The sequence below is a fragment of the Vipera ursinii genome (assembly GCF_947247035.1).
Source record: "Vipera ursinii genome assembly, chromosome: Z".
Lineage (NCBI taxonomy): Eukaryota > Metazoa > Chordata > Lepidosauria > Squamata > Viperidae > Vipera > Vipera ursinii.
In genome coordinates, this window is record NC_139517.1 from 109,619,672 (window position 1) to 109,635,787 (window position 16,116).

General features: G+C 34.8%; 1 protein-coding gene across 3 annotated transcripts in view; it reads right to left on the bottom strand.

Moving 5' to 3' along the window:
* Positions 1 to 795: 795 nt before the first annotated feature.
* The window catches only part of MPP7 (MAGUK p55 scaffold protein 7), a 96,654-nt gene continuing 81,333 nt past the window's right edge, over positions 796 to 16,116 (bottom strand). For all 3 annotated transcript variants that reach the window (XM_083379425.1, XM_083379426.1, XM_083379424.1), the window contains 5 exons: positions 9,109 to 9,189; positions 8,454 to 8,547; positions 7,725 to 7,833; positions 7,112 to 7,255; positions 796 to 5,891 (listed from right to left, as the gene is read on the bottom strand). In XM_083379425.1, the coding sequence (XP_083235551.1) occupies positions 5,712 to 5,891; positions 7,112 to 7,255; positions 7,725 to 7,833; positions 8,454 to 8,547; positions 9,109 to 9,189 (608 nt within the window). In that variant the 3' untranslated portion in view covers positions 796 to 5,711. The remainder of the gene's footprint in view (positions 5,892 to 7,111; positions 7,256 to 7,724; positions 7,834 to 8,453; positions 8,548 to 9,108; positions 9,190 to 16,116) is intronic.

Sequence of the window (16,116 nt, forward strand, 5' to 3'; positions counted from 1 at the left end):
TTTGAGTTTGGAGTAGAAATATTTTGCCTGGATTCTGTCAAATTTCATCAATTTTAATAACGTAAGAAAATGCAGTGTCTTTGGAAATATCATTATGTTTCCCAAGCTTTGTTAAAAGTTTTATTTCTGAATAAAATGTAAGTTTGCCAAGCTAAATCAGCTCGATTTTAAGTCAAGAACCAAAAATACTAAGCATGCAAATAAATGCAAGTAGATTAATAGGTACCACTTTGGTTGGAAGATAACAGCATTCCATGTTCTTTGGCATATAACCATGCTGGCCACATGACCACAGAAATTGTCTTCAGACAACATTGGCTTCTTAGACTAAGAAACGGAGATTAGAATCATGTCCTAGAATTGGACAAGAAAACATTACCTCTGCGTGTGTGTGTGTGTGTGTGTGTGTGTGTGTGTGTGTAGGAGACTTATAATAAATGTACAAAAATTAAGGAGTGCACAAGATTAAGTGATTTCTAAAAATACTTGTCTATACAAAATTTAGATATTAATAAAACACCAAGAATCTCTTAAGCAACCATACAAATGGAACAGAATTTGGCCACACATCTAGCAGCAGAATACATTATTTTCATCTGATCACTTGCAAAGATTAATTAACAAAGGGCATCGTTAAATCAGTCTGCCGTTAAGTCATAACCTGCCATGAGGGACACACACCTTGAATGGGAACTGGAGTAATCTCCAAGCTGGGTAACAACAAAGGTAATCTCAAATTGGGGGTAATACTGTACCTATTCAAAGAAAGCAAGCAGAAAGGCATTATATGTAAATGTAAAGGCATGTTTTATTATAGCACAGCACATAAAAATGCTATACACCAATTAGGCAAAAAGCCTTTGCAGGTGACCCCTTTTTAACAGAACACAACCAAAACTAATTAGTATTCCTAGAAAACTGCAGGAAAATGCACTTATTCACAGTGGGAATTCAGCAGTTTGTTCTTTACTGGACTCTTAATTTTGGGCCCATCTTCAAATATGAATTAGAGGAAAGCAATACATTATTTAGAAAATTAGTCTCAACTTTTAACTGAAAAATCACAGAATGAAGTTTACAATGACTGCTGCATTGACTATTGTGTCAATTAATACATTTCTTTTCCGTCCTAGAGAACTGTGGCTGAAAATTAGGTATTTATTCTTTAATGTATTGCAATTATTTTATTAGGGGAGTAGCTAATAGAAATCTGATTTTACTTTTATACAATTTTATTAAGTGGAATGACTTGAAATCCAGGAAAATAAGATGTGGTGCTTTAAGAACCAAAATTTTCTTGAGTAAACTTGTATCAATAATTTATTGTTCTCTGGTGAAAGAGTTGTATTTCAAGCACATTATCAGTTTAAATGAAATTGATGACATCTTCAAGTATTGCTCTGAATCCAGCAGTATAAAAAGTTTAACACTGTTTTACAATGACAAAACAGCAAAAATACAATACAGGTATTGTATAAAAACACAATTATCAAGAACCATGCAATACAATTTGCTGAGGTTTATAAAACGGTCAATTTCATAGTTAGCAAAACTGACTTTATTGTCTCTGTCATTTATTCAAACCTCTGGATGCGAAGTATATGATCCAAAGCGCCATACAGTGCAGATGTGCATGCATAGAGGGTTCCAGTGTGCTAAAAAAAGCCCAACTCTCACTTATGAGAAGCTCCACAGACACCTGTGCTCTTTGACCAAGGCAATTACATTCTCATTAAAATAAACATCAAAGCCACCAACCAACTTGGGCCACTCCATCCAAGCTACCAAGATGTTAATTTTTCCCACAAAACAGAGAACAAAAGGAATCCTGTACAGAGTAATAATTTCCACTATCACTAGTATGAACACAATGTTAATATAGTTTGTGTCTAGGATTATGTGTCTAGCGATTCCCTGGGCTAAGACAATATTTTATAGTAACAGGCCAAATGCTTACTCTCAACAAAAAACATTTTAAGAATAGTCTTTCATGCTATATCCAAAGAGAAAAATCTATTTCTAAAGAACCCCTTTGGATTATTGGATATACAAAATGTAGACATTGGCAGATACCAGGCACTTCAGCACTCTGGGTATTGTGGTATCCACTGCTAATCAAAGACACTTAGGACATAATAGTTGCAAGAACCACAATGATGTGATCAAGTAAATTAAAATGGAACATTTAGTAGAAAAAAGATAAGTAGTCCTAGACTTACAAATGTTTAATTACAGCTTGAAGTTACAATTTATTTATTTTATTGATATCCCATCTTTATTATTTTTAAACAATGAAAGGCAGCAAATATATGTACTACTCCTTCCTCTTCTTTTTACAACAACCCTGTGAGGTGAGTTGGTGTGAGAGAGTGTGACTGACTGGCATCTGGCTTGCATTTGCAGCAGTTACAGTCTTATGATTCTGTTTTGTAACCTTTGCAGGAGGCTTCCAATACACGGTATCAATTGGGGATTTGCAGAATAAATGCATGATTCACTTAATAAATACATGATTTGCTTAACAATTGTGGTAAAATGACCATATTATCGTATCCGGTCATCTGACGCCCTTCTTAATAACTGCATTCCTAAGGGACCAAAGTTCTGGTCCAAATTTTGGTCTCAAGTCAAGGACTACCTTTAATCCTGATGAGTATTTTCATGCAAATGAAATGGTACTGAAAAACAACCATATTTAATTCACCAAATACAAGAAAGCCTGAGACATTGAAGAGCACATTGCATATGTTCAGTGCCAAGTTACAGATGTGTCAAACTATTGTATATTTCCAAGACTAAAATGTAATTGTTGGCACTTCCTGTGTGTAATATAATTTGAAAACATAAATGCAACCGCCTATTTATACTACTTTGGCAAAGGCCTGGTGAGTTTTCTCTACCTAAACTAAAACATTTACATGGAATGTTGAACTGTCAAGTCAGTATTCAAACCACAAAGACCAATGGGATTTGTTTAATAAATTGCATAAAGAAATATTTTAAAAATCTACTCAGATCTTTTGTCACACACACACCACATATGTATATATGTATGTGTGTGTGTGTGTGTGTGTGTGTGTGTGTGTGTGTGTGTGTATGTATACACCTTAATATAAGATGCTAACACTTTATACAGTATGTTAGCATAAAATAACTGAGCTTCTTCTTTGCATGCTAGGGCTATGATGCATAATCATTACATGCCCTTGGTAAGACAGATTCACTAACACATAACATATATTGCTCCTTATCCAGTAACTCATTTGGTGTCTAGAGAAAATTTTAAAGTTTCTTTCTTCATTTGAGAGAACACAGCTTTAAGTATTAACTACCTGTGACATGTGTAAAATGGGAAAGATTCACAGGTTTTTCCCACTGAAACAGTTTGTTGGTTCTTCTCAAAGGCAGTTTTAGAAAGATATATATTTAAATTAATAAAGTATAAATACATGTATACAACTGACTCAATTACAAAGGCTACGATCCTCCACAACATTTTATTCTTATGTAAGAATTATTCAAACAATTTCAAGCTTGATTTAAATGAAAATCCCATTGTCTTAAATCCAACAAGACAATATACAAATACTCAAGATGTAAAATATTACATATTTCTTATTGAAAAGAAATTTCAAGTTAATTTTTCCACCAAAGTAACTTAAATTTACTCCATGTCAATATGAATATAGAGAAGCAATTTGCATTAAAGATCCGTACTAAACAGACACTTATATTCTTAAAAAATAAATGCTCCAGTTATAATATATTCTCAAGTGCTAACCAAAATCAGATATAGTATTAGCAATGATCTTGCATGTTAAGATCTTCTTAGTTTAAAGGAAATGTCATGGGGAATGCAAATTATTTATGAAAGATAGTACTATAGTAGTTGAGGACACTTAAAAAAACAACAAGAAGAAAACAATTAAATAAAAATAAGGCCTCACTTTGTTCTGCTGCCTAGAAAACTGTATTATCAACCCACAGAAAACAAGGTCAACTGTCTTCTGCAATGTTCATCCAACATAACTAGAAAAAGACCCCTGCAACCATACGTCCACTTAGACCCAAGCTGACTACCATGAAGACATTTGTGTACAGTTGCAAGAAAAAGTATGTGAACCCTTTGGGATTACGTGGAGTTTTGCATGAATTGGCCATAAAATGCACTCTAAACGTCATATAAGTCACAACAATAGAAAAACACAGTCTGCTTAAAATAATACTACACAAACATTAGCTGTTGTCATGTTTTAATTGAACACAAGATGGAAACATTCACAGTGCAGGGTGGAAAAAGTATGTGAACCCCTAGCCTAATGACTTCTCCAAGAGCTAACTGGAGCCAGGAGTGAGCCAACCTTGACTCCAATCAGTGTGGATGTGTTGCTGACAGCTGTCCTGCCCTTTAAAAACACACACCTGTTTTGGGTTTACTGGTCTCAAGAAGCACTGTCTGATGTGAACCATGTTTCGCAGAAAAGAGCTCTCAGAAGACCTATAATCAAGAATTGTTGACTTGCATGAAGCTGTAAAGGGTTACAAAAGTATCTCCAAAAGCCTTGATGTTCATGTGTCCACGGTAAGACAGACTGTCTACAAATGGAGAAAGTTTAGCACTGTTGCTACTCTCCCTAGGCATGGTCGTCCTGTCAAAATGACTGCAAGAGCACAGTGCATAATGCTTAATGAGGTAAAGAAGAATCCTAGAGTGTCAGCTAAAGACCTACAGAAATCTCTGGCACATGCTAACATTTTTGTTGACACATCTACAATAAGGAAAACATTAAACAAGAATGGAGTACATGGGAGGACACCACGGAGGAAGCCATTGCTGTCCAAAAAAAAAATTGCAGCACGTTTGAAGTTTGCAAAAGAGCACCTGGATGTTCCACAGCACTACTGGCAAAATATACTGTGGACAGATGAAACCAAAATTGAGTTGTTTGGGAAAAACATACAACACTATGTGTGGAGAAAAAAAGGCACAGCACACCAACATCAAAACCTCATCCCCACTGTAAAACATGGCGGAGGGAGCATCATGGTTTGGGACTCCTTTGCTACCTCAGGGCCTGGACGGATTGTTGTCATGATGGGAAAATGAATTCCAGAGTTTATCAGGACATTTTGCAGGAAAACGTACGACCATCTGTCCGCTAACTGAAGCTCCGCAGAGGATGGGTGATGCAACAGGACAATGACCCAAAGCATACAAGTAATTCAACAAAACAATGGCTTCAACAGAACAGAATACGCCTTCTGGAGTGGCCCAGTCAGAGTCCTGACCTCAACCCGATTGAAATGCTGTGGCATGACCTTAAGAGAGCGATTCACACCAGACATCCCAAGAATATTGCTACACTGAAACAGTTTTGTGAAGAGGAGTGGTCCAAAATTACTCCAGATCGTTGTGCAGGTCTGATCTGCAACTATAGGAAACGTTTGGTTCAGGTTATTGCTGACAAAGGAGGGTCAACCAGTTATTAAGTCCAAAGGTTCACATACTTTTTCCACCCTGCACTGTGAATGTTTCCATCTTATGTTCAATTAAAACATGACAACAGCTAATGTTTGTGTAGTATGTTAAGCAGACTGTGTTTTTCTATTGTTGTGACTTACATGACGTTTAGAGCGCATTTTATGGCCAATTCATGCAAAACTCCACGTAATCCCAAAGGGTTCACATACTTTTTCTTGCAACTGTAGCATTAAGAATGCACCCAACTGACTGGGACCCAAAATGCTTCTCTCTCCAGTTTCTCAAAAACTGTTTTCAATTCATTGTATGCTGTGGTAAGATCATCATTCACTACAACTTTGTCAAAAAGATGGCTGTATTGACTTTCCATAATCTGGGAAGATTTAATCATTTCTTGAAAATCTTCTTCCTAAATAAAGAGAAGCAATCAGTCAAGTATAAAGGCAAATCAAGTCATAGCACTATTAAATTTACAGGAAATTATAATTTATATCTTGGATACAGATCTCTATAATTGGAAAGCATCACTCATATACAGGTAGTCCTCAAGTTACAACCAGAACTGAGCCTAAAATTTCTGTTGCTAAGTGAGGCATTTGTTAAGTGAGTTTTGACCCATTTTACGACCTTTATTGCCACAGTTGTTAAGTGAATCACTGCAATTGTTAAGTTAATTACAGAATTTTTAAGTAAACCAGGCTTCCCCATTGGGTTTGCTTATGACTCCGGGATTCTGCAACCATGATAAATATGAGCCAGTTGCCAAGCCTCTGAATTTTGACCATCTGAATGGTTTAAGTGTGAAAAATGGTCATCAGTCACTTTTTTCAGTGCTGGTGTATCTTAGAACAGTCACTAAATGAACTGTTGTAAGTCGAGGATACCTGTATAAGGCATGCCCTATATACTGCCCCTGCTGTAAATAGCCCAATATTTAGTTTTCAGTAGCCTTAGATGGTGAATCAATGTTCCCTTCTCACTGTATCATTCAGTACTGCTATGTGATTTAGGATGGAAGTTTAACATTATCTAATAGTTCATTAAAATTACAATTAATTAATAATTGTAATAATTATTGTAATTAACACAAAATGTTATCTCAAATTAAATTTATTTTGAAACTTTATTCTACCCAACTTCCAAACAATCCGCATTCTGATACATGTAAGACATTATTTATTTTATTTATTTTATTTTAATTCCATTTATATCCCGCCCTTCTCCGAAGACTTATAATAGATAATTATAAAATGCCTGTGTGCTAGAAACAGAAATAGAAAAAATGTTTTTAAACTTTATATGAGTGATGCCTTGAGATGCATATTACCTAAAATTAGGTCTGCTGTAAGCAAGAGGTTCAATAGGAATTTTGAAAAGAATCCGAATAGTAGTTCTTTTTAGATTCCTAGATCTCTTTTTACAGTTCAATGTTTATGCCAGTGTTTTTGGAAATAATTGAATATAACCGTATAAAATTAAGACAGACATCTTAAAGAATGCACTTAATTTGGAAAAAAAATCAGTATTGGGTGATCGTGCCTGAAATGGACTATTTGAAGATAACCAAATCTTAAGGGTACAAAAATTAAGATTTATTTCTATATTTCTAGGAAAGCAAAATATACTCACTTGAAAAGGCTTGGCAGCATCTTTTTCATCCTTGCTTGAAATTATTTTGGCATTTTTTCGTGTTTCTCTTAAACGCTCAATTGATGGAGGTTTTATAAATATCACAAATGGTTTGAATTCCAAAGTCCTTAGATGCTTCACTGTCTGGAGAGTTGAAAATATTAAGAAGAACATGTTTATTTTAAAAATTATTTACTCTGAAACAACATAAGTCATCTCTAGTTTCTCTGTGGCATTCGTCCCTAATAACAGATACTGTTATTAGATACAATTTATGTAGCATTTTAATTGTTTAGCATAACATACACTGTTTCATTCAAACAATTTTTTGCAGAATTTGCTGAAATGCTAGTCATTATTGGCTGTAGTATCTTTAACATGAAAATGTGAATAAGGAGTGATATAATTCTGAACAAGATTTTAGGCTAAACAGAGTACATTTTAATATTCAGTTCCACATTTTCATTCTGTTAACAATTCTAGTTCTATTGCTAGGATGTTACACTAATTCTCTTCCACTAGTAATTCTACTTTCACTAGTAATTTCTCCCTGGAATAGTTAATAGAGAGTGAAAGACATATTACCTTAATGGTAGGAAAATTTAATACTTACGTGAGGTTGCACATCTAACAAACAAACTTTATTTTTTGCCAGAACAGCTCTAACTGAGTCAATGCTGGTACCATAGTAATTATTTTTATATTCCCCATATTCAATAAATCTGAAATAAAAATAATATTTTATATTTCTTTTACAAATCTTATTTCCATATATCTTTTTTTAAAAAGCCTCCTGATGTCTTTACTGTATCTATTGACAAAGTCAGCCTTGTGAATCAAGTGCCAAATAACATTTTTTAAAGAAATCCAGATATTTAAAAATTGAATATCATAATTACTATAAAATATCTTATTTCAAATTCAAATTATTTCAAAACTTTGTTTGTTTAGCTTTCGAACCTTGAGCAATGCTAGAACCATTAGTGTAAATCTTCACAGTATATATGCTGGGCACAAAACAAGTATGATTAATTCTTTTCTATTTTCAAAATATCCTTTAAATACAGAGACTGAAACTTCTGATAGATTCATCTTGGGTTTGTCTTTAGACAAAACTTAATTTCAAATGATGGCAGGTAATGTTCAAGTTGCCCACTGAACATACAGTATGGTTTATGCTAGAAACTGAAATTAAACTATGCTTTTGTCATCCAAGAATTCTCATTCAAGTTAGCTCTGGCATTTGGCAGAACGCTGAGATGAAGAAACATTCTCACATTAGCAATGCAAAATGGCGCGCGCGCACACACACACAGACATGAATTTCGTGCTTCCCACATACTTGTTATTCTGTATATCTGTCTCGAACAAGTGCTTGGAAATAAAAGTGTATTCAACACCATCACTTTCTTGGCTCCTTCGAGGTCTTGTTGTGTCTGGTTTTATTGAAAGAAGCATTAAAAACCATTTTGGAAATAAATGAAAATGAACAGTTCTATTCTACTGGTTTTAATTACCAACAAACTGTTGAAATTCAAGTAGATGGAATTCAACTTTAGAAATTCATTTGAGAATTTAAGAAATCTATCCTCTCTTCTCAAATATTAATCTGGAACTGGTTTTGGTTGGCACATATCCTCTTCTTGCTCTCTTGCACCTTCTATATCAAAGAGCAATAATCCCATTATATCTGACTACTGTAACTCTGATGCCAAATTCCCTTTCTAGTGATTTCCATAGTTGTAGGCTGGCAAAACAAGAATACAAGGACCATGTTTGTTTCCTCGGCATAAAAAAACCCTTTGTCTGTTTGTTTCCACCATGCAATAATGGAGAACTAGAGCCATTTACGTTCCTCATGAAGTGGAACACACTTTAAAAAAACTTAATTCAGATAATCCTTATTCCTATTCAACTCCAAACAGATTATATTTATGCTAATTAAAAGGAAGCTGAATCATACATTAGGAATTTATAGAGCAGACTTTTTCACTTACGTGGAACTGTTACACCATAATGGTGAGTGTCACTGATTAACAATTTCCGTTTTAGTTCATTCAGTCCTACACCAACAGGACCTGAAAGTTTAAATGTGTTCCTGTTAATTGTTCTGATTATTAATATTATAACATAATACAGTAGTTCTGTTTAAAAATCCAAAATGTTACTCAAGTGTTTTATTGGAACAACTCCAGTGTCTTCAGTATTCACTAGGCGGATTGGATTTCCAAAGTCTATGTATGGGTTTCCCAAACTTTGGCTTTATACTATCTCTGAAATCAATAGCCTGTCATTTATTCTGCCAAAGATACACAACCTTGAATGGTCAATTGGCTAATGTTAAAAAAGAATGTTGATGGAATATAAAGATTAAGCTGGTACTAATCTCAAAATTCATGATGTTATATCCTTCCTTTTTTCTCAGTATATTTAATATGTACCATACTTTGGCTTAAAATAGCAATGTGTGATTACATCTTCTTGGGGAGGAAAAAAAAAGCCATTTCAGAAATCTTTGATTACATCTTCTTGGGGAGAAAAAAAAAGCTGTTTCAGAAATCTTTGGTTTTCCTCAATAAAAGTTGTGTGCTATTCAGGAATGCATTTAGTTCATCTACTTTTTGGGCTTAGATGAAAATACTCAGAGATTAAATATATACTTTCAAACAAAACTCCAAATTTTACAAGAGTTACTTATAATTTAGGCAAGATTAACACAGGAAGCACATTACTGAGGAATACTAACAAGTTTAAATGTATTATAAAAGTCTAAAGATGATACATTTCAACTACTGCTAGCTGTAGAGCCCTATGGATCCCAACAAGATATTCACGGTGCCCTCAAGCACACTGACATATAAGATAGGATTAGTATTTCATGCTTTTCCTCTCTCCAACTTTGCTTTAGTTCCTGCTGTATTTTTCTCTTCTTTATTTGGAGCAACATTCCAATGTATAAAGCAGTGTTTCTCAACCTTGGCAACTTGAAGATGGGTGGACTTCAATTCCTAGAATTCCCCAGCCAGCCACCGGTATAAAGGAAAAGAGGCAATTGCCACTTTTTTCTCCACTGTCACCTGCCCCTCTATTTGTACCTGGATTCTAGGGAGAAGCTGCCCTCCTCCTAGATGGCCAAAGATTAGGCCAAAAGTACAAACAGAAGAAGGACGTGGTGGCTCAGTGGGTTAGGACGCTGAGCTTGTCGATCAGAAGGTTGGCAGTTTGGTGAGTCGAATCCGAAGTGCCACGTAACAGAGTGAGCTCCTGTTACTTGTCCCAGCTTTTGCCAAACCAGCAGTTCGAAAGCACATAAAAATGCAAGTAGAAAAATAGGGACCACTACGGTGGGAAGGTAACAGCATTCCGTGCGCCTTTGGCGTCTAGTCATGCTGGCCACATGACCACGGAGATGTCCTCGGATAAGCGCTGGCTCTTCGGCTTTGAAACGAAGATGAGCACCGGCCCCTAGAGTTGGAAACGACTAGCACGCATGTGCGGGGGAACCTTTACCTTTTTACAAACAGAAGATACCTTATACAATTAAACAAATCAGCCAAGAATTAATGACAAGATAATGAATTCTTACTTTACTTGTGGTTTGTTATAGGACGTTGCTAATATACAGGAAATGTACACCCTGGTTTCAAAATGACATATAAAACATATAAATGAAGACAAATATTCCTCTTAAATTTATCTTAAATTCTTAAGAAATCTGAAATTTTCTCCCCAAAAAGTCAAATTGTTATGTGTATACTGTGGGTGCTTCTGCGAAATGGTGCCACATACTATTACTTTTCTACCTGATAGAAAATAATTGCATGGAACTGATTATCTATTTTTCAGGTTATTCAGTAGTTACTGTTATATTTAAAGAATGAAATATAAATATATTTGTGTTAAGAAAAAAATCAACTATACATCTGCTGCTGAAGTTCTCCACAAAAAAAAACCATATCTTGATTTCTACCTATCCACAGTTTTGCCAAGAATGTTTTAGGACAATCAGTGAATATTTGATAATTATGTTGTTTTGTTGACTGTCATTAATCGCTCAGTCAGATAACACATTTTATTTGGAGGTTAGGCAAATATCTCAAAAGGAATTCAGTAAACATTTTAGCTTGGATTCCAACTTTTGATTATATAAGCAGAAGGATTGTTATATCTATGGAAGAGATCCTCTATTCATGGGAGAATTCCTTCTTTCAGTGCCACTTGCTTTTTGCTCAAGTATCTAACATTTTATTTCTAAAATTGATTCACTGGGAATAAGTAAGCTTGCGTGGTATGTGCACTATCAAAATAAAAAATTACCTAAACCTGCAAGCACCTAAACAATTAGAATATGGATGTGTTTGCAGACTCAACTAACAGAAGAAAGTTTTATTTGGAACATCATGAGAAATGACCTAATGGTAATAGGTGAGGCAGTTCTACTCCATTAGTCGCAGTACCACTCTGGAATGGGGCAACTCATTGTGGCCAACCTGCCATGGCCATCTTGCCATGGCCAATTTGCCACGGGACAACTCGCCATGGCCAATTCGTCATGGGACAATTTCACACAGGATAACTGAATGCAAGCTGTTTTGGACAACATTTTTGGGCGGACAACATTTATCATATTGAGTTTGTCCCATAGCAAATTGTCCTGTGATGAACTGGCCAGGACGAGTTGTCCCACAGTGAGTTGGCTGTAGCAAATTGTCTTAGACCCATACTACTCCATATATCAGGATGTTATGTTCCTGATATAATAAAATCACCAGCCAGACATGACCGAAGCCTATGTCGGGGTCATCAGCCAAAGCAACTAAACAAGCAAGCAAGCAAGCATTCCCTGGCAGGGAATGGGATATAAGTATGTGTGGTGTTTTAACTTTGTTCTGAGGATGACACAACTATTTTAAGTGCAAAATAGGCTGTTTCAACTATTTTAAAACTCCCAAACATCCATATGTTTCAGAGTCTCAAGCCAAAAATACTTCTGAAACAGTCTATTTCATATGCAACAATAGGGTATTTCAAAAATTCAAAACCATCTACATTCTACAGTAGTGGCCAAAATTGTGGAAACCTTTTGGGAAAAGTGTATTTTTGAGGTCTGATGGCTAATAACTCCACTTTATTTTGGAGTAGTACCATAAAATTATATATCAATGGAAAGATAATTTAATCAAGAATGTAATGCAACATAGTTTGTTCAATTACCTCAACTGTTTTCTATGAAAAGTTATAGTGAAATAACCAGGAAAAGGAAGCACAACTTGCTTAGGTTGATATCAGGTAGCTTTCCTTCATCTGATTGTAGCCAATGAGCATGAGTGTTTAGAGAGCCAATCAGGTGTCATCTCATTTTGGCAATGAACCAATCAGATCAGAGTAGGATTCAGTTATTGACGTCATGTATTGAAATTGAGAGGAGGACATTTTTCAGTGTGTTATGTGATCGCTACCAAGTTGGTTGGTTTTTTTTCCTTTTCATTTAGTGAGCTTATAAAATGTAATAAAATTAAAGTAATGGTGCAAAGAATTGACTGGTTGCCCAGAAAGCAATGTAAAATAGTATTATTAAGTGAACAAGGCTACAGTTATAAAGAAATTAGAAGAAAAATTGGTGGAAACTTAACCAAAGGTGGCATTTCTACTGTACACTTTTTCCAAAAGTTTTCCACAATTTTGGTCACTACTGTACATATCACTACTTAAAAGCTGAATTATGTATTGGAAGAATGATAAAACAGAAAGAACAATGTACCTTTTTTCATCCCACTCCACCTCAATAGATTGAAATACACCTCTAAAAGGAAATAAAAACAGAAAAGACATGGAGGCCTTTCTCCACTGCTATTACTATCCCCACAGGAATGAAGAACGAGGGGGTTGTAATCCAAAAAAACAGAAGTTGCACTAGTCAGCTTTTCAAGAACCAAGACAGAATAGTATACAGGTAATCTTCAACTTACTCAACCACAATTGAGTGCAAAATTTCTGTTGCTTAGCAAGATAATTGTTAAGTGATTTTTGCTCCGTTTTACAACCTTTCTTGTTACATTTGTTAAGTAAACCACTGCAGTTGTTAAATTAATAACATGGTTGTTAAGTGAATCTGGCTCCCCCACTGACTTTGCTTGTCAGAAGGTCACAAAAGGTATATATGTAGCATCATTATGTATTATGTAGCATCATAAATATGAGCGTTGCCAAGCATCCGATTTCTGATCATGTGACCATGGGGATGTGTGAAAAATGCTATTTTTTCAATACTGTTGTAACTTCGGACAGAAACCGTACAAAAAAGCAATCATGAGGCTTCTGAAGACCAAGAGTGAAATCAATAAGACTACTCAGGCTTATTTTAAAAATGAGATAAACAGGGCCAAATAAGGTGGAAATCATGTTATAAAAAGTTATGCTTGGCTATGATACTAAATTTAATTTAAAACAACTAGGCAATATTTTTTAAACAAATTCCATCAAAAATTTTAATCCAGTTTTACCTCAAACTATGTGAAAAAATTAATTAACTGACTTTCTGTTCCCTGATAATAATATTAAACGTATTTCACACGTTATATTGGATGCGACTACTAACTCACATAAAGCTTTTAAAAATCTGATAATCTGTATTATGCTTCAATTAATACTGCCAGTTTTTCCACATTTTACCTAAGACAATTTTATGATTTTGGCCAGAGTTAAACTTAAGATTATGCAGGATACTCGTGAGAGAGGTGGTCTTAAAATGCCCAATTTTAAACTATATTATGAAGCTGCTGCATTAGTAGGAATAAGTGATTGGATTAATTTGACACAAGAGAGATTATTAAATCTTGAGGGCCATGACTTGTTGTTTGGCTGGCATGCATATTTGTTGTATGACAAGAAGGTAGACAATGTGTTTAGAGTGCATATTTTAAGACAGGCATTGTTGAGAGTTTGGAAGAAGTATAGACATAAGTTAGATTGCAAGATACCACTGTGGGCAATTCCAAAACACGCAATAGAAAATATACATGCTGGTTTCAAACATGATGTGACTACGTACAAGGAGATCCTAAGTTTGGAAAGAAATGTCTGGTGTTTGAAGTCATATAGCCTCTTGCGAGAAGAGAAGGTTGTTCAAAACTGGTTTCAATATACTCAGCTACGGGCCAGGTGGAAAGAAGACCAGAAAAATGGTTTTACAATGACTGATGAAAATTTGATAAAGCAAGTTAGAAATCAGGGACCAGCACATATCAAACGGATATATCTTGCATTGATAGAGATTGACTCAGAAACAGAGCTTGTTAAGGATTGTATGATAAAATGGGCCCAAAATATCCAGGAAGTTATCACAATGGACACGTGGGAAAAGATTTGGGTGAGGAACGTAAAATTTACTCAAGCTCAAAATCTAAGAGAGAACTTTTACAAAATGTTTTATAGATGGCATTTAGATCCTAAAAAGCTTGCAAGTATGTATCCGAATTATCAGCCTAAATGTTGGAGGTGCGGTGATGAAGATGCAACATATTTTCACATATGGTGGACATGTAAGAAGGTTAAGGCTTTTTGGATAAAAGTCTGGTGGAATATGCAGAAGATTTTTAAACAGAGGATAAAGTTTTGTCCGCAACTTTTTTTGTTGGGAATAATTGCAGACGCTACAGTTGTGGACACCAAGTTGATGTTGAACTTAATTACGGCAGCAAGACTTTTGATAGGCCAATATTGGAAGAAAGAGGAACTGCCGACCATAGAAGAGTGGACTTTAAAGGTTTCCGACCTGGCAGAGATGGCGAAGATTTCGGCCTATTTGAAAGATCATTCGCAAGAACGCTATATTATGGAATGGAGAAAATGGATTGAGTTTATCCAGAACAAGTATAGGGTTAAGAAGTTTTATGTAGCATTTGAATAAGTCTTCTTTCGTTTTTTTTCTTTTCTTATTTTAGTTTCTTTTTATACATATTTAATATTACTAAGGCTTGTTTTATCCTATATAAGCTAGAGAGTGATGGATTTTAGAGTTTATAGTTGTTAGTATATGATTGTTTATGATTGCTTTTTATATATATACCTTGTATTTAGCTCTGGGAAGTCGGGGGGGAGGGGGGGAGGGGGGGAGGTAGGGGGGAGGAGGGAGGGGGAAGGGGGGATTTTTAAAGGAAAATTGTATGTTAAAACTTTTCAATTAAAAAAAAAATGAGATAAACAGGGCCAAATAAGGTTGAAATCATGTTATAAAAAGTTATGCTTGGCTATGATACTAAATTTAATTTAAAACAACTAGGCAATATTTTTTAAACAAATTCCATCAAAAATTTTAATCCAGTTTTACCTCAAACTATGTGAAAAAATTAATTAACTGACTTTCTGTTCCCTGATAATAATATTAAACGTATTTCACACGTTATATTGGATGCGACTACTAACTCACATAAAGCTTTTAAAAATCTGATAATCTGTATTATGCTTCAATTAATACTGCCAGTTTTTCCACATTTTACCTAAGACAATTTTATGATTTTGGCCAGACTTATGCTGTTTCTAATACCAAGAGAAAAAAAAATCAAAATGACTGAGGACTGCAATAAATTGGTGAACTACTTTTGTTACTGTAAACGCACACTTTCTTCACTTGATTTATTATTTCCAAAATAAAATAAAATTTCTAGATATTTCTTAAAGCTAGCATATGTGATTTGTTACAAAAAGTCTACTTATCACACTTTTCACAGGGTTCTGTTGATATAGGTGTAAAAGCAACTCAACCATATTATTACTTACTGTGTAGAACCCACAATTTCTTGCTCACAGTGGTAGGTGCCTGAATTTGTGCACTAGAAAATGGGAATGCTCTTTTTACACACTGATTTTAAATGTCCCCTTGGACATAAGTTTTATAAAAACAGCAGCACTAGGGTCATATTCTTCTGGTTTGCAATTTTTAAATGGAAAAATTCTACTAATGAAGCATTGGCCAGCAAAAATGTAATGCAACACATACTAGGAAA